This window comes from Azolla caroliniana, unplaced genomic scaffold (assembly GCF_043228905.1).
Source record: "Azolla caroliniana isolate FFs.n. ecotype wild unplaced genomic scaffold, voAzoCaro1.0.p SCAF_16, whole genome shotgun sequence".
NCBI classification, from domain to species: domain Eukaryota; kingdom Viridiplantae; phylum Streptophyta; class Polypodiopsida; order Salviniales; family Salviniaceae; genus Azolla; species Azolla caroliniana.
Genome location: NW_028230451.1, coordinates 936,875 through 960,308, shown reverse-complemented (window position 1 = coordinate 960,308; position 23,434 = coordinate 936,875). Strand labels below are relative to the sequence as shown.

Here is a 23,434-nt window from a genome sequence, read left to right as displayed (position 1 = left end):
AAGATCGGGTGTTCTCGATCTTTTCTGAATGGTTCGCAATGGTCGAAAATCAGACCAGTCGGAAACTGAAATGTCTCCAAACCGACAACAGAGGGGAATTCAAGTCTGAAGAATTCGTCAAATTTTCCCAAGAACGCAGCATTCGATGGGAATATATGACACCTTATAGTCCGGAGCAGAACGGAATTGCAGAACGCATGAATCGGACGATTCAAGAACGCGTAGTATCCATGCTCCAACACTCTGGACTGTCGGATGGCTTCTGGGCAGAGGCTCTACTTACGGCAGTACACATAATAAATATGTCGCCAAGTAAACCTCTAGGACTTCAAATACCTCAGGAAATATGGACCGACAGTAAGCCGAATTATGACAAGTTGAGGATCTTCGGTTGCGAGGCATACACCCTCATACCGAAAGACGATCGCCGGAAACTCGAACCAAGATCAAGGAAATGTGTTTTCCTTGGGTATGGACCCGACGACGAGATCAGATACCGACTCTGGGACCCTGAGCACAGACAAATCGTCCGAAGTTCGAACGTCGTGTTCAACGTGTCGGCTATGCATAAAACGGCCGAAAGGCCTATTGAAGTCCGAAGGGTAATATTCTCCGAAGTGTCAACCCTTCATGAAGGCCCATCCCACAACACGAGATCGGTTTCACGAGTAACCGACAACTCTCGCACCGAATCCATCGATTCGGCACAACCGAATGGCTCGGCTCCCGACCATCCGACATCGCCACCCGGTGCGACTAGTCCATTCATACCTCGCAAATCCAAGAGACTGTCGCAAATCCAATTAATATTTTCTTTACCGACACCGGCGAACCGACGTCTTACGAAGAAGCATCGGCATCTGCCGATTCAGCCACATGGCATTTGGTGAAAGAAGCCTTATGACTCGGTCGGCGTGCACACATGTTTTGACAAGTCGACTCCGACTCGACTGCAGTTGTCTACAGCGACAATCAAGGTGTTGTTGCTTTGTCAAAGAATCTGGTTCACCACAACGCCGCCAAGCATATCGACGTTAGATATCACTTCGTTCGGGACTGCATCATTTCAGGGAAAATCGGTCTAGAAAAGATATCCACAATCGATAATGTTGTAGATGGAATGACCAAGTGTCTTTCGGCGGATCGTTTCCGGTCCCTTCGGCAATAGATGGGCGTAACGAAAAATCGGTTCGGTTAAAGTCGGACACACAACATAGGATGGTTTCGGACCACCGACATCAATTCTTTGAGGATCGGCTTCAACTCTTCCACCCCGACCGGTTCGGTCTTCTGTCTTCGGATCCTGCCGACTCTAACAAAACCGATCTATCCAATAAACCTTGTATATATACATGTAATCCTTTAGATAACCCATGTATACGCCCATTACAGGGGAGTGTCGAATATGAGTGTATAATGGCCGTATTCACACTGTCCCTTCGGACAACCCAAGTTTGGGCTATTTCTTTAAATAGCATAAAGGGCAGTTGCCCTAAGATAGTCACTATATAAAGTGACTTTGTAACCTTTAGTTAAGGTTGTTGGTTTTCATTCTTTGTAATTGTTGCTATTGCAATATAACGTTCTCTTTGTGCCCATCTCTCTCTCTCTCTCTCTCTCTCTCTCTCTCTCTGTGTCTATCTTGCTTATGCACATACACACAGTCTTCTTCATCACGAATGTTGCTTGCATTTCCGCATTGACGGCCTTGTCCACAACAGGTTTACCATGTCCCTTTTGTAGGTCTCCACTTACTCGATGTAGCACATCATACCAAGCTTGGGAATATTACCTGAAGTCTTCCTCAACAATAAACTTGAATGTATTTGTATTGGTGTTGAGTTCAAGTTTTTACCAACAGGATGCCCTAACATTCAATGCCTACTTTTACTAGCAATGGCATTTTAAGATGTAAGAGTTGTTCTAGGAAAGCTACAATGACTTCATTTGGTCCTTGTGCTAGTGAGATGCAACAACTAGATCTCATTTCAACTTCCAGTGCATTTGAGAGTGTTTCTTTTTAGACAACATCAACTTAGGTGAGGTTGGCTCTTGTTTCGACCAAATTTAGTAACACTATGCTGAGGCTTTTGTTTCCGCTTCCTCTTAAACGAAATATGCATGTGCAAGTTTACATATGGATAGTTCTTTGAAGTGAGAAATGATGCAAAACCATGTTTAAGATGTTTGTTATATTGGTCTATGACCCATGTAATATTAATGTCAATCTTGTTTCAAGTGAGCAAGTTGCTTGTTACAAGGCTAATTTTATTATGGGGCTCTTGTGAGACATGCCACTTGCACTAGGGTAAAGGGCGTGGTATGAATTTAGAAGCAAACCTATGAGTCTAACCAAGATTTGATGACATGATGCTCTTCCCCTATGATGCAAGGAATCACCAAATTGTCTAGATGTTATGGCATTCTTGAACAATACACACATGCACACACAACATATTTTCAATATTAAGACATGGAATGGTGTCCTAATGCCACCCCCATATCCTAAGCCGAGCCACTTGCATTGTGTCACAGTGTTGCCCATTTCCTTGGATCTAATCGATGCATTCGTTGGCAATGCCCACCTACAAAGATCCATCAGATATCCATGCAGATAGTTTCCCTCATTGTACGTTGTGCGTCTAGGGTGGTTGCTACTCACTTCCAACAGGATAAGCTTATCGAGAACGGGTGATCAACGGTAAGAGGCGACGATGATGCGTTTGACCTTCCTTTTGAAAAAGTGCAAATGGATGATGATGTGGTAGAAAAGGTCATGTTGCCAACAAAAAAGACAAAAGTGCAAATGGATATTTCCAAAAAGCTAGTAAGAAAAGTGAGCACAAGCAAATGGATATTAATCCCTGCGTAGAAAGGGCATCCACGTCATCCAAATAAAAAAGCGCAATTCAACCCAAAATAGGGGGAGCCCATGCCACGTCATCACAGGCGTGACACGTGGAAAGTCCATCCACGTCGGCAAAAGAGAAAAGTGCAAAAAGCGCATCTTGCTCTTTTAGATATTGTGATGATTTTTCTCAGTAATTCTCTCCCCCAACAAGCCTATCCTCTCTGTCTGACTCTTCTCTCTGTTGCATACCCTGCCTGCCTGTTTGCTGCGTTTTCTGAGAGGACATGGATTTAATGGTTAAACTCATGCCTAATGATGCCACCGTATTGTCTTCTAAACCATTTAAATATGCTTCTTCTATAACCTGTCCTTACTCAGCTCCTTATCTAACTACTTCTTCTTCACTCGAGCATTCTTTTTGTATGTCAAGGAAAAAGCTCAGAAGTTGTTTAATCCTTGCAGCCGCATATAACAACATTCACAAGAATGAGGGGGACATGGAACAGTTTAGGGTTCCATATAAGAGTGCCCTAACCCAAGATTGTACATCAATCCATCCTGGATTCCATTGTGATCAACATCTCAGTATGCATCGTCCACATGATCGGGATCATCATCACTATGATCCACATGGATTTGTCGGAGAACGACACAATATTCAGGGTATTCCGGATTCACGCCAGCTTTCTGTCTCGGAGAAGCTGAAAAACCCCTCCTTATCTCGACATAATTCATGTGATGAAGTATCTATAGCAGGAGTTGGTCTACCACTCTCCCTTAAGATGCTGAAAAGAAAGCAAAAGAGGATGCCAGAGAAACCTGGTGTAATTTGTTCCCCCTCTGGTTTCGCGAATCACTTCGGGAATTCCTTGCAATCCGCTTTCTCATCGATGGTCTTCATGATGAAAACCCTTCAGAGCCATACTTTAATTCATATAAAGCAACACTTATTAGAGGCAGACCTCATTGATGGCCTCGTCAGTCGAGTCAATCGAGAAATGCATGCATCCTTGTTATGGCTTTTCCAACAAGTTTTCGCTTGCACTCCCCAATTCATGATCCTAATCATGGTATTTCTCACTGATTTTACAGTATTTTCTATGTCCAGCAATCTACCTCCACCATCACATTCAGCTCCTCTCTCCATGCCTTCAACAACATTTCTTAGAGGCCAAAACACCAACTTAGAGGCCAATTTAATGAATCCCTTACACATGGAATTAAGTCCTCTGAGGATGACATCTAGTCCATCATTGAATGATAGCAATATTGTGAGGACTGATCAAATTTTCGATGAGATTGGATGGTTCGGTAATGGAGGTGGAAGGCCGATTGGGAAAATAGTTGGAGGTGGCTATGGTGATTCTAATGATAGTATTAATTCTTCTAATGACATCAATAAAGCGACATATTCGATCCAGGATAAAATTTCCTCAGATAAAGTTTCAGGGCTTTCTTCGGCATCAACCATAGCATGCGAAGAGTGGACCCTTAATCTTTCATCATCTTCGAATGTGAAACATTCTAGAGATGGAACTAGTACTTCTCTTAGAGTGGATTCAAGGAAAGAAGATGAAAGCGAACGCATAACTCACCCAAATATTGCTTCCAATATCAGTGCACAAGAAAACATAATGTGTTCCAATTCTCCCATGGATCAAAATATCATTAATCGTGATCTTTTTGAAGAGGATAAGTATCCTTGTTATGATAGGACAGATCTGGCATATCAATATGCATTAAGCAACCATGATTCCAATATGGACCCAATGGTGCTTGCAAACTATGCCCAATTCATGTTCCTCGTCCGAAAAGATCATGACAGGTATATTTATAGGAACCAATGTCTTCTCCTATGATCTATTTAATCTAGTGTTTATAAGCATTGATAATGTGATCATGAGTTCAGCCAAGTTAACTCTCTTAAATTACTGTTTTCTTATATTTGGTCTTTCTAAAATGGGCATGTAAAGAGCCGAGGAGTTGTTCAATCAAGCTCTCCAATGCGATCCAAGTGATGGCGATACAATCCATCGTTTTGCGAGCTTTTTGTGGCTAGCTCGAGAAGATCGACGACGAGCTGAAAAAGCTTATGAATCAGCTATAAGTATAGATCCCAAGAATCCTTTCTTTGCAGCAAGCTATGCTCACTTTCTCTGGGATTCACACAAAATCTAGACATCCATTACTTACCTTATTTGTACAGTAAAAGGTATGGACATTAAAGAACTGATGTTGGGCAAAAACTCTTGAGAAAGAAATAAAGACCAAAAGCATGGTGTACTAGAACTTTGCCATTGCACATAATTGGGAAAAAAGATTGGCTGTGGAGGCTCTTCTAGTTGGCTTCCACGCTGGTTTTTGCTACTCTCATTGCAATTCTGACTTTGTGGGAATCTGCAAAATAGCTCTCACTTGATCTAATTGCCCACTTGAATCAATCTTATTTCAAGTGATTCTTGACATTACCAAAAAAAAATTATAATGAAAGAGACTGTCTAGTGGCAACATGCTTGTAAACGTGCATTTGGTAGTTATATATCAAACAATCAAGCTTATTTTGTTGATAGTATTTCTATCAATGGGTTGAACAACTGAAATCCTATTGTTAGACAATACTTGTAAAGTGCGTTTAGCAATTGTATGAGACATTGAAGTCTTTGTTTGTAGAAGAATGGGTCTATATATGATCCAAATCCCCAATTATTAGATAGATGTATTAGATGTCCCAATTAGCATATGGCCAATTTCTCTTACAAGCATGAACAATTTAGCAAAATCACTTCTAGCCCACTGATTAATTAGAGAGGATATTAGTAAGCAAATGTGGCTACTCATTTTCTAAATTATTCCTTAATGTATATTAGTAGTGAACTTAATTTTCAGCCTTAAACCTTTCATGTGCTTAGGAGCTTCAACTTTCACTAACAATATTTTAATACTTAATTTTGAAACGTAAGCCAGCATACTTTTGTAGTTGTTATGACTTAGTAGCAAATTTATGTATTTTTTCACTAAAATAATGTCCTCATTCTTAAGGTTGGCCCAGAGGGACCTACACAATACCACATTTGTCTATCTCCTGCGTGCCAAAGCTAAGATAACCATATACAACTTGGTTCCACATTGAGTGATTATTCATAGTTTGGAATTTGTATCAATGCCAATATGGAGAATCAAGATCGTCCAATGAATTATAAAATTTCCTTATTAATAGATGCACTAGCTTTAGTTACAAAATTTGTTGCACAAAAAGACAGAAAGAGGCATTTTGTGAATCAACAAAAAACCTGTATTTTAGGAGACATGGATATAATTGTAGTAAAGGTATGAATACTAGGACATATTCCAAGCTTATGGAGATGCACAACATTTACGCACGCATTTGAGTATATTTATGGTTCTACGAAGGTCTAATAAGGTAACATAATTGAAGTAGAAATAATGAAAAAATCGGAAAATATGAACAAATTAGGACTATTGTGACGAGGTACTAGAAAGGCTTGCATTGGAGGGGCGATGGTGGATGCGTTGAAGGCTGTCCTTGTGACTAAGGCCACCTGATGTGTGAAATGATGTATGGTGGGGACTTTTCACACGCTTGTAGCGATACGAGGACGCAACAAGCAAAAACGCCAACAAGTTGAGTGAGCTTAGCACGGCCAACACCCAAAAGAAGTAATCGTAGTGAGATCGGTTCACACTATAGGGTTGAATCCATGGTGACCCGCCCTTCCGCGTGGACGCCCAATTCACGATCGATTGTATTAGCGTGCTAACGAAGTAGCCCACACCATTGGCACTCAAATACAATGCCATACCCAAGCTCCTCATACTATCCGGCACCTAAACAATTAGAATTTCTTTTTGCTACAAGTAGAAGATAAAAGATGGCACATGAACATTAAGCATTCTTATTTGATTCCATATTATCAACCATACCCTTAGGTTAATGAAAATGAGATACTTGAATTAATTTAAGGGGAAGGCTTTTATGAATACAATATGTATTGGATTTCTTAGGAATCTCTTATTTTCTTAGAGAGACACGGTGATCTATTTATAAAATTGCAAGCACGGGATTTGACATTACACCCACTTAAAACCTAAAGGGGTATGCATTCTTCTCTTTTGTAGATTTCTTACGAGGGGTATATAGTGTTATTTTTAAAACCACAAGGGATAAAGTTGACATTACACCAATGTAAAAGCTAAAAAGTAAAAGGGGTATATACTTTGCTTTTGTAGGTTTAGGGGTATATATTCAGATACTCTTTTACCAGCAAGGGTACAATTGATTGGAACTTCAATTAAAAAAGTAATCACAATAATGGAACGGTTCACAAGGCCAACAATCATATGTGGATTGTGCCATTAAAAGGAGTGGATTTATGGTGAGACGTGATATATACCAAGGCAAATGGTCATCTTCATCCCTAGGGGCAACCAACCTTTTAAGGATCTACTATTACTCAAATGTTGGTTGTCGACCTACAAAGAAGCATCTAGAAAACCCCTCTCATAGCTTGAGAGAAACAACTTAATCAACAACCTTTTCATGCTTACACCATCACCTTTTACCACGAGAAATAATCAATTGTAAATAAGCATACCTTAGATATTATGATGCTTTGTGTTTGGGAGCCATGAAACCCTTTATTCTAATACATTTTTTACTTATGTTGACTAGGAAAAGATGATACGGACGTTTATGACAAAAGCTACATACTTCTATTCGGTGTTTGATACTTCCATAGTGATGTTTTAGTAATTGTATAAATATAAGTTTGATTGTTTGCAAATCTTTCATGATATTGACTCATTGATCAACAATATTAGATCTATGGACCAAACATGTAATTCACCGGGGGGCATTGTCCTAGATATTAGAGAACGTGAAGGTATATTGTGGTTTTTGACGTTTCTCCAAAATATGTGTGAGATTTTACAGCTTTATGCTCAAAATGGCTATGTGTTTTATTTCTTCACTACCCTTGGTTGGTCCTCAAGAGTCCAATCGCCTTCCCATTGGAGCAAATTTATGCTCAATTAATCTCCTTTTACTTAATTATTTATTATCTGGGGAAGCATACGGTCCAATCATCGTAATTGTCATGGAATTGGAAGCCTTAAATTCAATCATTCATATTTTTGTGATTAAGTTTGCTAAATTTCCCTATAGGAAAACGCTTATGCTACAACCTACAAGCTTTTCATTTGACAAGCTCAACATATAGTAGCCTTTTTGAAGGGCAAATCAAACTTCAACTCAAATATGAGCCTAGAACAAACTAGAGAGAGAGAGAGAGAGAGAGAGAGAGAGAGAGAGAGAGAGAGAGAGAGTCGACCCTTTTTATAGACACTAGAAGCTACCATGCATGATCTACAGAAATGGGATATGACTAGGTGTAGAAGTGTTGGAGATCCATGTATCCATACCTCTACTCTATGGATACCAAATTCCATGCACACACGCATTGCCTTTCCATTGGCTGAGGGCTTGGGAGAACTATTTTGTACCTAAAACCATGAGGACTTTTATACGTATACATTATTATGATACATAGAATCATAGGTTGGAGTGATTGTAGTGGTGATAATTCAAGATTCATATGATATTGTCCCACAAATAATGAAAATAATTGAACCTAATCATTCTTTCTATTTGGAAAAATAAGTCTTGTTCTTCTATCCTCAAAATAACTCTCCCGTGATACGTATGTATCTTAGCTTGGACTGAATCGTGCTATGTGAAGGAACATGTCACCAAAGAATACCTAACACCTCAAATGGTTTCGAAAATTTAAAATTCAAAACCCAAAATATTTTCAAATCATGGACAATGAAGAGGACCATGAAAGAAGTCACTCCCTAGACCTATAGGCTATAATCAAGTGGCACTTCACATGTTATCCCACAATAAGATTGTCATTATCATTGCTCAAGCACTTAACTACGTAATGTAAATCGTGAAGGATTCCGTGTATTGACAAGCTAACATTAGGAAGCAATTCACAAATAACCTAGCATTTATCTTGCTTCTTGGTGTCATGTTGTCTCATCTTTTCTTGAAATGTCACTTCCCATGGGTACAATACGAAATTAAATAGAGTGAGGATCCATGAGTGAGTGATATCCAGCCCCAGTTGGCCACAAACTAGAACGATGTTTGTCGTGTCGACACCCCTTGAGGGACGGGACATGCACACATAGGCACGCACACGCACACGATGCGTGTATATATTATGTACATACATATATGTACGTAAGATAGAGAGTGTCCAGGAATGCGTATGAACCCTACCGACCTGGTCATAGAAGAACTCTTGTTGGCCCACTAGTGTGAACACGTCTGCAACGCCCATTAGGATGAACTGGGGGAGGGTCCAAAAGCCAGACATGGGCAGGGTGAGCTTGGCGGGGTTGTCCAGCAGCCCAGCGGCGGCCGCCACTCGGAGGCGGCGCTCATCCACGATCGCCGCCACCACCACCGAGAGCAAGGAGAAGCAGAGACCCACCCCGATGCGCTGAAGCGTCGTGATACCACGCTCGTTGCCCGTCCACCGCCTCATGGCCGGCACCAGAACACGGTCGTAGATGGGCAGCAGCACCAGCACCGTCACTGTCATGAAAGCTTGGAAGGACGCCGGCGGTATGTGGAAACCGCCGCCGCCCAGCGCCGTCTTCATTGTGCCCACTTGGCTCACGTACACCGTGCTCGTCTGCGCGACCAGGACCCCGTAGGTGAACGTGGTGAGCCACACCGGCGCCACCCGCGCCACCAGCTTCACCTCCTCCACCTGTGTCACCGTGCAGAGCCGCCAGGGTGAGCTCTGCTTCGACTCCGCGCCCCTCACTGCCGCCTTGTCCAGGAACCTACCCGAAACCATCAGAATTTTAAAAAACAAACAAACAAAAATCTCTCTGCGTAACATAATATTAGACTATCAGGCTTGCCTCATATTGTCGGTGTGCTCCAGTTGCCGGCTCGCTGCTGGGACTGCAGGATCTCGATAGATTTCGTGGAGGTGGCGCGGATCGACGGGCAGGTCCGCATTCATGTTCCGGATGGCCGCCACCACTACTTGCGCCACCTGCGTTAGCGGGCTGCCGCCCGGAAGCTGCCGGCGGTAGCGGCGCCTTCCGCTGAAGAAGAGGAGGCAACCCATCGCCATGACCACCGTGGGAATCCCGAAGCCCAGCGTCCAGCTCCAGTTGTTTTCGACATAGACCAGGACGGTCACGGCCAGCAGACCACCCACACAGAGCGCGAAATACCACCAGTTGAAGAAGGAGCTCCTGCTCTTGCGCTCCTCTGGGTCGGCCTCGTCAAACTGGTCTGCTCCGAACGCCTCCAGGCATGGTTTTATCCCGCCCGTCCCCAGTGAGACCAGGTACAGAGAGAAGTAGAAGAAGCCGACTTGGTAGGGTTTGGGGTTAGGGCATCCACCAGCTGTCGCCGCCACCGCAGAGGCGGCGGTGGCGGCGCACCTGATAGGCTTGAGATGCGGAATTGAAACCGAGAGGGTGAGCAGTAGCAAGCCCTATGTCATGAGCATTGACGCTAAAAAGTTAATTTAAAAGAAAACTGAAATACGATTAATTAAACAGATTCCCCTGAAATCGATCAATTCAAGCTAGTAAACATCCAAAAATGATGGATCCAAGCGCTGGCAGATTACACATGGATGGATTGGTTGGTGGGGGGGTCGCTAATCGTACTTAGCGAGATGAAGGAATTCCAGAATATATAATTATGGAGCAGATGAAATATAGCGATTGGAAGGGGGGGGATTGGATAGCTATACCAATAAATAGACGATTGTGAGGATGGCAATGGTCCAGTACCGTCCCCAATAAGCGTCGGCGATGAAGCCTCCCATGATGGGCACGACCAGAGTGACTCCTGTCCAGACGGTGACATTCTTGATGGCGTCAGAGCTGCTCTCCTGGAGGACTTGGATGAGGTAATTGAGAAGATTGGATTGAATGGCGTAGTAGGCTAACCTCTCGCTCAGCTCCACTCCTGCGGAAACATGGCCATATATATATTTATTTATTTATTTATATCTATATTATACACAGAGCACAGAGAGAGAGAGAGAGAGAGAGAGAGAGAGAGAGAGAGAGAGAGAGAGAGAGAGATCTGAGGGTAAGCGTGGAACAAGGGGGGCAACGCAATGCTCAATTATATTATATATGAAGGTGAAGTGAGAGGGGATGGAGCACAGCATAGCCATGGATGGATGAATCACCGATGATGAAGAATGATGCCTTCTTGCCGCCGGAAGCTCGGAGATGGACGCCGGCTGGATGGCCTGCGGCGTCACGGACTTCCACGTCGTCCGGCACTGGAATATCCATCATGGTTTTCGCGAAATCACGGAATTAGCCTCCCAGTAGTTTTTTACACACACTATACGTATATATATAATACACACACGCGCACGCACGCACACACAGAGAGGGAGAAAGAGGGTGTTTATAATTGCCATTGTGTTTCTTTGGTCAAGGGCATCCATGAAGAATAACGTAAAGTTGGGGGCATTCTTGTGTGAGCAATAAAATGATAAAGTGGAGTGGGATGTTTTTGGAGGTTTATACCTCTACAAGTACACATCAATTCATATTGGTTCTCAATGAATTAATTGGTTTTTGTGCTTTTTGGGGGTGGGGGTGGGGGGTAACACAAATTCTGGTGGTCCTTCCTTTTGCCTCTTGCTTCTTGCCCTCATCTTGACGATCTATATACATATAAGTACAGACATACATACCCCCACGCACTCTATGTGTGTATCCAAGGTCCTTGAGCCTACTACGAGCGCCTTGGATTAGGTAGGCAAAGAGAGTCTCTATTGCAAGCCATCGTTTTTACTAGACCCCATTTGTTGGGGACTTATAAGTATTCGATCTCTAAAAGGAATTGTTTTCACTGTAATGTGTGTGTGTGTGTGTCGTTTAGCACGTAAATGTCTTGTTTTGTTGTGTTGATTAGCTTTCCCCTTTTTTTTAAACTTTTGTTCAACGAATATATTCTTGAAGCTCGAACTTCTTCATTTTTATCATTACCTCTCTTACCACTTTTATGTTTTCAAGAATCACCAACGTACCCCTCTCATGTATTCGAGAAAATCATTGAATAGTTTTTAATCATATAAAATACATCAATTTTTAGAGAGCGTCTATACATACAAATGTGATCTACTTTTAATAATGCAAATGCAAACATAGATGGATTTCATTCGAACAACAACAAGAGGAGGCTTCATTTCATTCTTCTACTCCATACATCTCGTTTTGGCCCATTCATTAAAACCTTACGAATACTTCTTATCCCCTTGTGTGCTTTGAGCCCAACTCATGTTGTTCTTTTAAGTGTCAAGTACAACTTTGAGCCCCCCCACTAACTAACCCAGGCCCTTTCCTTCAACACTATGATGACGCAACCCCAAACTTGGTTAGGTGTGTTGCTTTCTTCCTATACCATCTCCTTCCTACATCTTCCTCCCTTTGTTTTTCAAATCCATGATGTGACATCATACCCATCATAGTAATCACATGCGTTTATTTGGTTATTCCTTTAGACCATGTCCACTGACTAGTGTCAATTCATCCATGTTCATTTCTATTTCCCCCTTTGTAGTAGATGGTATATTTGTGTACTTGCTATTTTCTACCCTTATCTTTCCTACTTTCCTTTTCAAAAAAGAAATGTCGGACAATGTGTTGCTCTACTATTTCCCACTAGCTCCATCCACCATTGCAATGTTAGCATTAGCATACGTCAAACACTAACACACGTTATTAGCTTTATTGTGACATGTAGAAACTACTACCACAAGGGAGGCTGAAAAGGTGCATTTCTAACGTTGCTTGGGTCCTATAATAGAGAAAAGGTCTACGTCGATAATGACGAGGCTCAAGTTGAATATCTTTTAGCAGACATATCATTTTGTGTAACATGAAAATGTATTGGAATTTATAAACCCCCTTTTTTTAAAAGTATATGGATTAGATAGAGTAGTAGAATGAAGAATGAACGTTTGATCTATGAATTCATTGTTACAATATTCAAAAGAGTCAAAGATTGAGATATAAATTTACTTGGTTATGAGTTATATATGCCATTATCATTTATTCTATTACAATTCTTTGTCTTATTTTGGTCTAATTCAGAAATCGTCCTCATGCTCTTATCTTGCATATGTGGAAGTGAACACAAATAATACGCTCTTAGCTAGTAGATCATTCAGTTTATAGTATCATTATAGTCATTGCGGAAATGAAATAATTCCTTGCTAAGTATTATGTCTCCTCACAAGATTTTCCGTTGATAAGTATGAAGTCTACATCTTGAGTGTATATTGTTATTGCCATGTGTGCCAAGTTGTTATATTTTGTGCACATTAAGGAACAACCTAGCTATCATTTCAGGTTCATCTCTATACCTTTACTTAGATGCTCAACACATCCACAAGCTTTCAAGCAAGGCACAACAAAGCGTAACAGAGTTGGAGGCGACGTTGTCCAACAACCTTTCTCATAAGACAATCAAACATGTGCTTCCTCCATGTCCAATGCTTCGAATATACGGCAATGAGTGTCTATCATCTATACCATAACTGCATTTCGAGCAAAAGAGATGGTTTGAAACTCTGAAATGTTCTTGTCGAGGCATCAACTTTACAAATCAATAGAAGCAGAGGCAATGGAGAAGGCATCTATCGAGCTCGCCCTTCTTCTTCTTCTTCTTCTTGTGGACGTTAACTTTCCCGGGCCTTTTGTTCCATAACCCACCCACCCAAAGGCTTTTTTGCTTTCTTTCATGAGAGCACAAAACGAATGTGAGTGATGAATGAATGAATGAATGAATTCACTTGGATTTTAGAGGTTTCCCATTTTGCTGGGAGGCATCTACATTACTACATACATGCTCTGATGATTCCCGTCCGACACAGTTCTTGATTCAGGCAGTGGCCATTACTTGCAGAGGGGAGGGAGGGGTTCTCCGTTCCCCGCACATGCGCAGGGACGCAGAGAATGTTCTCCACAGTACAGAAATCTGAAACGTGGGCCCTGTCCGCGATTGTACACGCCGCAGCCTCCATGAGAGCGGGAGAGACGGACTAGAGGGAGATTATCATCGAGCTCCATCGACAGAGGACGAGCAAGGTATGCCACCCAATGTCTCCATCCACCTCCTCCTGGCCATGGCAGCGGCTATGGAGGTGGCCTATGGTAGCAAAGGGAGGAGGCTTCCAGCTCATGCCTTGCACCTCCTGCACGCGCTCAGTTGCAAAATGGGCGTGCAAGGTAATGCATCGCTTGGGAGCTACCTGATCCTGATATTGGTAGATGCTGGGAAATTATGCCTTGCTCGCTCTCTCTTTGACAGACTACTCCATCCAAATAACAAGGCCTGGAATGCTCTGGTCATTGCATACGTGCAATCTGGGAAACTGAAGCTTGCACTTGATCTCTACCACCAAATGCAAGAGCATTCCATACCTGCATTTGTCTTTACCTTTATAGCATTACTTAAGGCTTGTGCTAAGTTGAAAGATATGGCAAGAGGACGTGATATACATAAAGATGCTGAACGGATGGGATTAGTGGAAAGAGACATTTTCCTTGGAAACACGCTCATAGACATGTATGCAAAATGTGGTTTCCTCTCGGAAGCCGAAAGAGTATTTGATAAGCTCCCAATTAGGGATGTGGTCTCGTGGACCACATTAGGTGCAGGATATGTCAAGCATAAGGATTACTCTAAAGCACTGAACTATTTCAAACAAATGCAATTTGAGGGAGTACCCCCGAATGCTGTCACATTTGTTTTCGTCTTGAAATCTTGTGGTAGACTTGGAGCCTTGGGCATGGGTCTTGAAACACATATGGAAATTGATAGAAAAGGGATCCCTGTAAAAGACCTCATGGTTGGAAATGCTTTGATCGATATGTATGCCGAATTTGGTTTACTGAGACAAGCTCAAGAATCATTCGACAAGCTTCCAATTCATGATATTGTTTCTTGGACTGCATTAATTGCAAGCTATGTGAAGAATATGAGGAGTGCAGAAGCACTGCACAAATTCGAACAGATGCAAGTTGAGGGTGTCTTCCCTGACAGCGTAACATTCGTTTATGGCACTGTAGCTTGTGCTGCCTGGGGATCTAAAGGAAAGGGTAAACAGATGCATATTGAGATTGTCTGGAAAGGCTTGTTGGAAAGGGATCTTATTCTAGGGAATGCACTGATTGATATGTATGCCAAGTTTGGAATGGTTGCAGAAGCTCGTGAAGTATTTGATAGGCTTCCAGTACGAGATGTCATCTCATGGAATGTGCTAATGGCAGCTTATACCAAAGCTAAATGTGATGAGGAGGCACTCAACTGTTTTGAAGAAATGAAATCAGAACAGGTCCCTCCCGATGTTGGGACATTCACATATGCCCTTAAAGCTTGTGGTAGTATTGGGGACAAAGACAAGGGTAAAGAAATTCATGATGAGATCTCAAGAAGAAACTTATTGGAGAAGGACCTTGTTGTTGGAAATGCACTGATAGATATGTATGCTAAATGTAACCTGCTTTCAAAAGCTGAAGAAGTGCTTTGGAAACTTCCAGCACGAGATGTGGTTTCATGGAATGTACTTATTGCAGGATATGTTGAACAACAGCATAACGAGGAAGCATTAAAGTGCTTTGAGATGATGCAGCTTGAGGGATTCTCTCCAGATACAGTTACATTTATTTGCTGCATGAAAGCTTGTTCTAATATGAGAGCTATTGATAAGGGAAGAGAGATACACGCTGATATTGCTAGACAAGGGTCAATTGCAACACATGTTACCATTGGGAATGCATTAGTTGACATGTATGGGAAATGTGGTTGGCTTTCCAAAGCCCAAGAGGTGTTTGACAAGCTAACTGTAAGAGATGTTGTCTCATGGACGGCACTAATAACTGGATATACTGAACATGAATGTTGTAGGGAAGCATTGGCCTGCTTTGAACAGATGCAAACAGATGGGGTGTTTCCGAACAACGTCACATTGATTTGCTGTTTGAAAGCTTGTAGCATTATTGGTGCTATTGACAAGGGTACAGGGTTACATGCAGAGGCTGCAAGGACAGAGATGTTAAGAAGCGAGCTTGTTGTTGGGAATGCTGTGGTCGATATGTATGCCAAATGCGGTTTCTCTGTGAAGGCAGAAGAGGTATTTCATGAGCTTCCCATGAAAGATGTTATCTCATGGAATGCATTAATTACTGGATATGCACAGCTAGGAGAGATTGAAAGTGTCCTTAGTATCATTGAAAGAATGGAAAGAGAAGGACAGAGACCGAATTTCGTCACATTCTTGTGTCTCCTTAATGCATGCAATCATGCCGGTCTGGTTAATAAGGCCCCAGCATATTTTAACATCATGGTGCAATATTATGGCATTCATCCAACACAAGAGCATTACATTTGTATGGTTGAACTTCTGGGCCAGGCAGGTCAGTTAGATAGTGTTGTAACAATGATTGAGAAAACCCCTTTTCGTCCTAGTCTCACCATGTGGTGTAATGTTCTGGATGCTTGTAGAAAATGGGGTAACGTAGTGCTTGGAAGAGCAGCCTTTGAACACACAATGTGAATTGATGAGCAAGTCGAAAATGGGTTTAATGTCTTTGAGCATGCAATGTGAATAGCTGACTGTGAAAATAGATGAGCTTGGGAAAAGCATCCTTGGAGATACTGCAGACTTATTGCTGCATTGTAGGGATGAAAACTATTCATAAATATTGTCATTCATTCATTCATAAATATTGTGATTCATTCCAAATATGCTCAATTGCAATTCAATGAGTTATGGAAGAAAGGTTAAGCGGCTGGTTTCTTGAGAAAATGCCAGAATATCTGTCACAATATGCCACGAACAGCTTGGTGGAGAAGAGAGATGCCTGTATAAATTAATGGTGCCCAATTAAGGAGGTTGTTGCTAACGTGAACATGAGTGAAAAAGGCTCATCAGATGCATTCATGAACGCAATTCCTTGATAAAGTGATGTTCTGTCTGGTGTATCGAGATGTGGCCTGATATGTTTTGACGAAAGTGACTGAATTTTCTGAGTGAGGAGAAGCATTATCGTAATGGAGGTTTGGACAAGTCTCTACCAAAGGAGATGAAATAATGGAATATGAAGCAGCAAATTACATCTCCAAGTGGAACATGTGGATTTATAATGAAGCTGTGCACATTCAAATAATCATTGCATGAAAGTTGTCAAGACCAACTACATGTGGAACAATATTAGTTATTGACGGTTACAAATTTAACTAAATATTGTACCTAAACAACACAGAGCTTCTCTGCGTTACTACTTTGTGATCAAATTACAATGCTATAGGAATGATAGGTACAAGTAAAGTAGAGCTTAAAATATACAAAATAAATATCTAGGAGAAGCAAAGTTAAAGAAAGGTTATTGTGGTATCCATTATCCATATCAAATGAATGTAAAGTGTATAAAAAATCACACTACTCATTTTTCCTTGTAAATTGTTTTTGTAGTTTCTTTTTTGTCGTTTTGTAATGCTCATAAAATCATTTTGAATTCGAGCACCAATATTTGATTGTAGGTCCATTTGAATTTGAGCACATTTGATTGTCGGTCCTTTTGAATTTGAGCAAGACGAAGCAATAACAATTTGTAAGGAATTATGAGGGTATGATTGTTATTGCTGGTAATTCATTACAACTTTCAATGAAGTACTAAGGGTGTGGGGTGCTGTACATAAACCATAGTTACGTGGAACGGAAACGTTTGAGGAACGAGGACATAAATTTGGGTAGGTGGATGGGAATAGGGACACCTAAAATTTTATTTTCTCATTTATTATTGGGAATGTGCTTCCCAACGACTTTCCAAGTACATAATAGCATGAACCGGAACGTGGTTGGGCGTGCATGCAATCTCCAACCCTCAAATACAAGGTTTGGAATGAGAACGATGTTCCAAATTAGAAAGGGTTAAACATGTGATGCTACTTGAATTTCACAATATATTTATGCCAACAGTCGATGGTTAATCATGATGCTTGTATATTGTTTTAAAAATTAGAACAAGAGATGAACCTTCATTAGAGTCAAATCTACTCGGTTGCTTTTTAAAGTTGAAAATTGAACCGATCGCAATGCAAAATACCTCTATGAATGACATTGTGAAGACCACACCCTTTTTTGTACATTATTCCTCTATTGATCTTTATTATATCCAATAGGAACCATACTTCAATTCCGTAACATTTATTTTAAAATGATGTCCTTTGCAAGAAACTAGATTTCCTGTGTGCTTAAAAAAATATTGTTATATTTATTGGTGAATTTTGTCATGACCTTTTTAACTTTCTTTCTAATGTGAAACTTGGACCATTAGTTGTTTATTTGTTCATGTCCGATTGCATATTTACATTAAAGGTCACAAATAATATGATATTTAGAAAGGTATAATGAATATGAACGTAAGACTTGCATATCATCAACGAATTGGACTAGTTTTGTGAAACATATAATGACTTCCAAAGTTATTAGAGAAACCTTATGTGACAAGGTTTTTCCTTGTTTGCATGTCGCATCCAACTTTGTAACGATGGAAAGTTTGATGGAAAGTTTCAGTAATCAAGGGAATTCGGCAATAATGAATATAATTTCATCATCTAATCATGAGCCTAAAAGGATACCGGCATGTTTGTCAAGGAAATCAACGTCCGGATATCCTTATCGAACTTGCATGAAATCTTTCCTTCCAATATATACATTTTTGATGATATGAAAAGTCAATTGACACCAATGGTTCTCAAACAAATATTTACATGATATTTGATAATATGTTGGTGTGCAAAAAGTTAGATTCACCATTCAAGGTGTTGCATCAACTATAACATTAGAATATTTCCCCAGAGGACCATTCGGTTTACTACATTACAAATTACCGTTCAATGAGCTCCCATCATCCACTATTACACTTGAACAACTTTAGATGCTTTACTTTTTGATAGCACTAGAAATTAAAAGGAAGTTGGAAAAAGGTGGGACGGTTTGATTCTGGGTTTATTATCTGTGGTCCCTCTATGTGATTGATTAGGGTTTACTATATACGGTCCCTCTATGCTATTGATTAGGGTTTATTATCTATGGTCCCACTTATGTTATTGATTACTGTATCTAACGATCATGCCTTAAATTAATGTCATCTCATAGGTTAATAATGTTTGAACTCATTAAACTTAGAGATAACCATGATGCTATATAAACAAAGGATGTGTTTAAGTTTGTGAGCAAAATTAACTAGAGGGGGGCTGAATGCATCGTGTTAATGATGTTAATTTAAAATCAAGCTACAGTTAATGTCGGTGATTCTACCTGGTAAATAGAGAAAGAGGCACTGCACATAAGGGTCTTGAGTATTACGATGTAGAGTGGTAATTGAGAGTTTTGTGTAAGGAATAAGAGAATGAGGAAAGCGGATCCTCAATTATGCGGAGCATAATTTAAAACCCTCCCACTATCCATTCACCGTATGAATACGAATGTGCAGGCGGTCTACCTATATATACATAGTAAAGGGGCCATTAAAGTTAGTAGGGTCCATGAATCTGCCAGATCTGGGCATATATATATATATATATATATAGAATAGCAACCAGATGTGTGGTTTTTTCTCTTTATATTTAAAGTAATTTGGGCACATTGGCTGATGACATGTCATGTTGAAAGTATCCTTTCTGAAAGTTTGATTTCGAATATGTGCACTGTCAAACCCGGATTAAAGCCTAAACGCACCTACAACACTCTTTGTTAGCTATAGGGGGTGTGAAAAACTAATGACTTGCTAGTGGTAGGGGTGTTCACCTAGGAGATAGAGATCCTAGGTTGTCATAGAGTTATTCCTGACTGTTAGAAGATTCAAGAAACTGTATACAATGAATGTACTTAGTACGTGGGGGGGGAACTCTTTAAAGACTGCATTATTGAATTTCCCATTTTTTTAGAACCAATGCATGACCTATTGCTATGTATATGCCTTCTCAAGCAAATGATGTAAGGTCTTTTCACAAATGAAAGACACCAAAATACCCCTAATTTATTATAATTGCACATTGTATTGACAGGAGTTGGATTACAACCTTTTGGGCCCAATCATATGATCATGAACTAGGTGAGGTAGTTGCGCAAAATGTTATTCTATTGCCACAACTTATAAGGTAGGTCATTGGCATTTGTGATTGTGCACTCAAAACAAATTTCATGTACTCCATCCAAGTGTAACCATATTGGGCGATCAATACATATAATCTGTGTTGCTAGCAGAATTGGTGGAAGATTGAAACATGGAATTTGTTATTTGTAGCACAAACTCAATCCTTGAGGTGCACACCAATTATACCTACCATTAGTTGATTGAAGATAGAACTTGGTTGGTGGTGAACTAGGTGTCCCCTTACATGGCACGCCACCTAGTGTATACAATGGTGGCATTGAGTGTTGAACGGAAAGCATTTCTTTTGTGGGCAATGGCGAGCATGTTACCTTTGGTGGTTGCTTTAAAATATCCACAAATTTAAGATGACTCTCATGACCATAACTTACATGGATATCATATATGTATGTATACACATATATGTCTGTGTGTGTGTGTATTTTTCCATAAAAAATATCCTCCATTAAAGTAAACAATAGACATATATTGTCTTGCATCTGTTCAAAACTAATACTGCACCTCCTTGGCATATACATGGTCTCTATAGCCTCTTTTGAGTGCATTCCATGAGACGATATTTGAAACCATAATTGTGCTAAATGTTTTCTGCACAGTTTCTCCATTTCGAGCACATCCCGGAATTAAACTAGTCCATTCAATAAGACTTCTTGCTTGTCTTATAGCAAAGACTTGTTGAGCTTCAAGCATACTTCCACATTTTGCATACATCTCAATAAGAGCACTTGTTTCTATTACCTCCATGTTCCACCAGGACATTTAAGCATGGACGTTGTTCCCTTTCTGTATATCTCCCATGTTGCCAAATGCTTTCAACATACCAAAAAGCGTCATCATATTAGGTAAGAAGCCTTGCACAAGTATTTGAAGATAGAGTTATATAGCATCCTCATTCTTATCCTGCTCAGTATAGGCCAATAACATGGCAGTCCATTGTACCACATCTCCAACCAGCAATAATACATCAAAAAGCTCTCGGACTTCAATTATTGCTCCACATTTACTGTACCAAGAAAAGGATCTTTTTCAAGTCCTTCTTTTGCAATATCACCATGTAATTCCCCTCCTTTTGTTAGAGACTCTGCTCCAAAACAAGCTTTCAAGAAGTAGAGTTAGGAAAAAATCCTCCTACTTGCATTTGCTCCAGGCAATATATTTATTTATTTACTTACTTACTTACTTACTGATTTATTTGGTTTCAGTTGTGAACTTCCCACACTAAGCATCCCGATGATGTCAACACAAAATAAGTATAGTTGTACCGAATGTATCGAAATCGATGCTCCTCATTCGTAATTATATTGATGAAATGCACCTACTTGGAATAGTGAACAAAGTGAGACTAAAAAACTAATGCAAATTCACTTCATAGACAACAAATTCCATGGTGGTCTTGTAAACAATCACAGCAACCTTATAGTTGAGATTCCCACACAGTAACCATCATAGATGTTCCATGGTAAGATGGGATGCCATGGTGAATGTTCCATGGTTAGCTACAAGGAAGATGGCCCGGTGGTATGTATAGTGACAAAGCTTAGTGATGAATAAGATTAAAATATGCTCTTTACCCTTCTCTTTGAACAAGATGGAGAATTTGGATGGGACCTATAGATAGCGGGCCAGACTGTTATACAGTATATTTAAGCATGACCTTCACACTTCCATAGTTCTTCCCCCGGTTTTGGCATTACAGGGAGGAGGTTCATAGGACCTTCAAGATTACCTCTTTTCTGAGCAAGCACCAAGTAAATGGCTTCCATATACATATTCTAGCCCTTTGAAACCACCTAAGATAGATAAGTTCCCCAAAATGCCCACATATTTTCACCACACTCTCAAAATGCCCCTCTTTAAACTACATCTCTAGTCTTTTGTGTGTGTGTGTGTGTGTGTGTGTGTGTGTGTGTGTGTGTGTGTGTGTATGTTCCTTCATATTTGCTCGCCATCGTATCCTTATCGGATGGGTGTGGTTAGGAGAAAGCATTTACTAAGTAGGTACTTCTTGATCGAGATTTGCGGCGTCCTTAGGTCTTGTCATTCTTGTCAATTGTATGCCCACATTTTCTTGGCATATTTGTTGGTACTTGTTCCTTTGATGTGCATAATTGCCCTACTGAGACATATTCTTATTAGGTCATGCTAGTGTGTTGTTAATTGTGGCCGATTTGCCTTTGGAAAGGCTCGCCTAGCTAGAAAAGGAAATGGCATGTCCTATCTTGAACGCCATTCACAATGGAGCCGTGTGGTCACATACATACATTTAAATGACTAAACCATTGTTTTCTTGGAACTTTCTTCTTCAACAACAACTTGTTGTATTAAAGAAAAAGAGAAATGGGTTGCTAATCGCAAGGACCTCGCTGCCACCAATTTGTGCTCAATGTTCTTAGTACATCTCTTCATGTTCTTCATTTTCGAATTGAATTTCCAAAATGACATGCTTAATGTGTTCAAGAAATTTCCCATGCTTGCTGAATGTCTTATACTGCAAAAAGCCCCATTGACATTTTGCTATGGAAAGTGCAAGATTGTCTTTGGTTTTGTCATACAATCCCACAAAATTGTTCATACGCTTTTACTTAGAAGAAGAGCTAATTTTGTTTTATAGATCCATCATGGAAAGAGAAAAAGTAAGAAGATAATGAGATTTAAGAGAGAGTTACTTGAGATCTCCAATTTGCTACCACAAAGTAAACTACACTAACCAAACTATTGTGTGTAAAATGTGATGACGTAAAGGATAATTCTTAAAACTCCACCTAGAAATGGTGAAGCAATTAAATATTTTCTACCATTGTAGAGGGTTACATCCAAACGATGTTACTTTCTCAATGTCATATGTATAAGCAGTCATTTTGCAATCTCCAACTAGCACTCATACTTTTTAATTACATTCGCTTCATCTATATAGTTACTCAAATGATTCTTTCATACATTATCCTCACAAAAATTAATTGGTCAAACAAAAGAAAAATAATGGGGAAATGAACAAGCTTTTCCATTTACATTAGAAGTTTCTACCAAGCCTCTTGCAAACAATTTGATGCCCACTTCTATCATGGGCATTATTCCCCACAATATTACTTTGAACACATTGTGACAAAACACTAGGTTCTGGGTTGTGCTACAAATGTAAGCAAGACAACCGTCAATTGCAACACGTGACAATTATGCTTATACTAGCATATATTGACTCATTGAATATATGTGTACATATTACCTAACTAAATATCCAATTTTAGTTACATTGGACCCCGATATTAGTTTCATTTGCTCATGTGGTTTGTTCGGTATAGTTTAGAAAAGGAAGTC

The 23,434-nt window shown here is 40.2% G+C and overlaps 3 protein-coding genes across 3 annotated transcripts; 2 read left to right on the top strand and 1 right to left on the bottom strand.

The window, feature by feature from the left end:
- The first annotated feature begins 3,070 nt into the window (after window positions 1-3,070).
- Window positions 3,071-5,134, top strand: LOC147853433 (uncharacterized). Its single transcript, XM_087331852.1, has 2 exons — window positions 3,071-4,676; window positions 4,825-5,134. The coding sequence occupies exons 1-2, from the start codon at window positions 3,136-3,138 to the stop codon at window positions 5,027-5,029; spliced, it is 1,746 nt and encodes a 581-aa protein (XP_087187978.1). The 5' UTR covers window positions 3,071-3,135; the 3' UTR covers window positions 5,030-5,134.
- An 899-nt stretch (window positions 5,135-6,033) lies between these two features.
- Window positions 6,034-11,274, bottom strand: LOC147853432 (protein NRT1/ PTR FAMILY 8.1-like). Its single transcript, XM_087332177.1, has 5 exons — window positions 11,107-11,274; window positions 10,660-10,877; window positions 9,809-10,395; window positions 9,160-9,727; window positions 6,034-6,697 (listed from the first exon to the last, which is right to left on the bottom strand). The coding sequence occupies exons 1-5, from the start codon at window positions 11,216-11,218 to the stop codon at window positions 6,329-6,331; spliced, it is 1,854 nt and encodes a 617-aa protein (XP_087188303.1). The 5' UTR covers window positions 11,219-11,274; the 3' UTR covers window positions 6,034-6,328.
- Window positions 11,275-13,856: 2,582 nt separating this feature from the next.
- On the top strand, window positions 13,857-17,107 carry LOC147853431 (pentatricopeptide repeat-containing protein At3g09040, mitochondrial-like). The gene has a single exon (XM_087332352.1). It carries the CDS (start codon window positions 14,026-14,028, stop codon window positions 16,492-16,494), a length of 2,469 nt encoding a protein of 822 aa, XP_087188478.1. The 5' UTR covers window positions 13,857-14,025; the 3' UTR covers window positions 16,495-17,107.
- Window positions 17,108-23,434: the final 6,327 nt, after the last annotated feature.

What these genes read in the sequence shown, in the direction of transcription:
- LOC147853433 (XM_087331852.1), top strand. Translation starts at nt 3,136, where the DNA reads ATGGATTTAATGGTTAAACTCATGCCTAATGATGCCACCGTATTGTCT. An exon ending in GTCCGAAAAGATCATGACAG is followed by an intron (nt 4,677 to 4,824) that starts GTATATTTATAG and finishes GGGCATGTAAAG; the next exon opens with AGCCGAGGAGTTGTTCAATC.
- LOC147853432 (XM_087332177.1), bottom strand. Translation starts at nt 11,218, where the DNA reads ATGATGGATATTCCAGTGCCGGACGACGTGGAAGTCCGTGACGCCGCA. An exon ending in TCACAATCGTCTATTTATTG is followed by an intron (nt 10,396 to 10,659) that starts GTATAGCTATCC and finishes CTCATGACATAG; the next exon opens with GGCTTGCTACTGCTCACCCT. An exon ending in AAGAGTTCTTCTATGACCAG is followed by an intron (nt 6,698 to 9,159) that starts GTCGGTAGGGTT and finishes CTAATTGTTTAG; the next exon opens with GTGCCGGATAGTATGAGGAG.
- LOC147853431 (XM_087332352.1), top strand. Translation starts at nt 14,026, where the DNA reads ATGCCACCCAATGTCTCCATCCACCTCCTCCTGGCCATGGCAGCGGCT.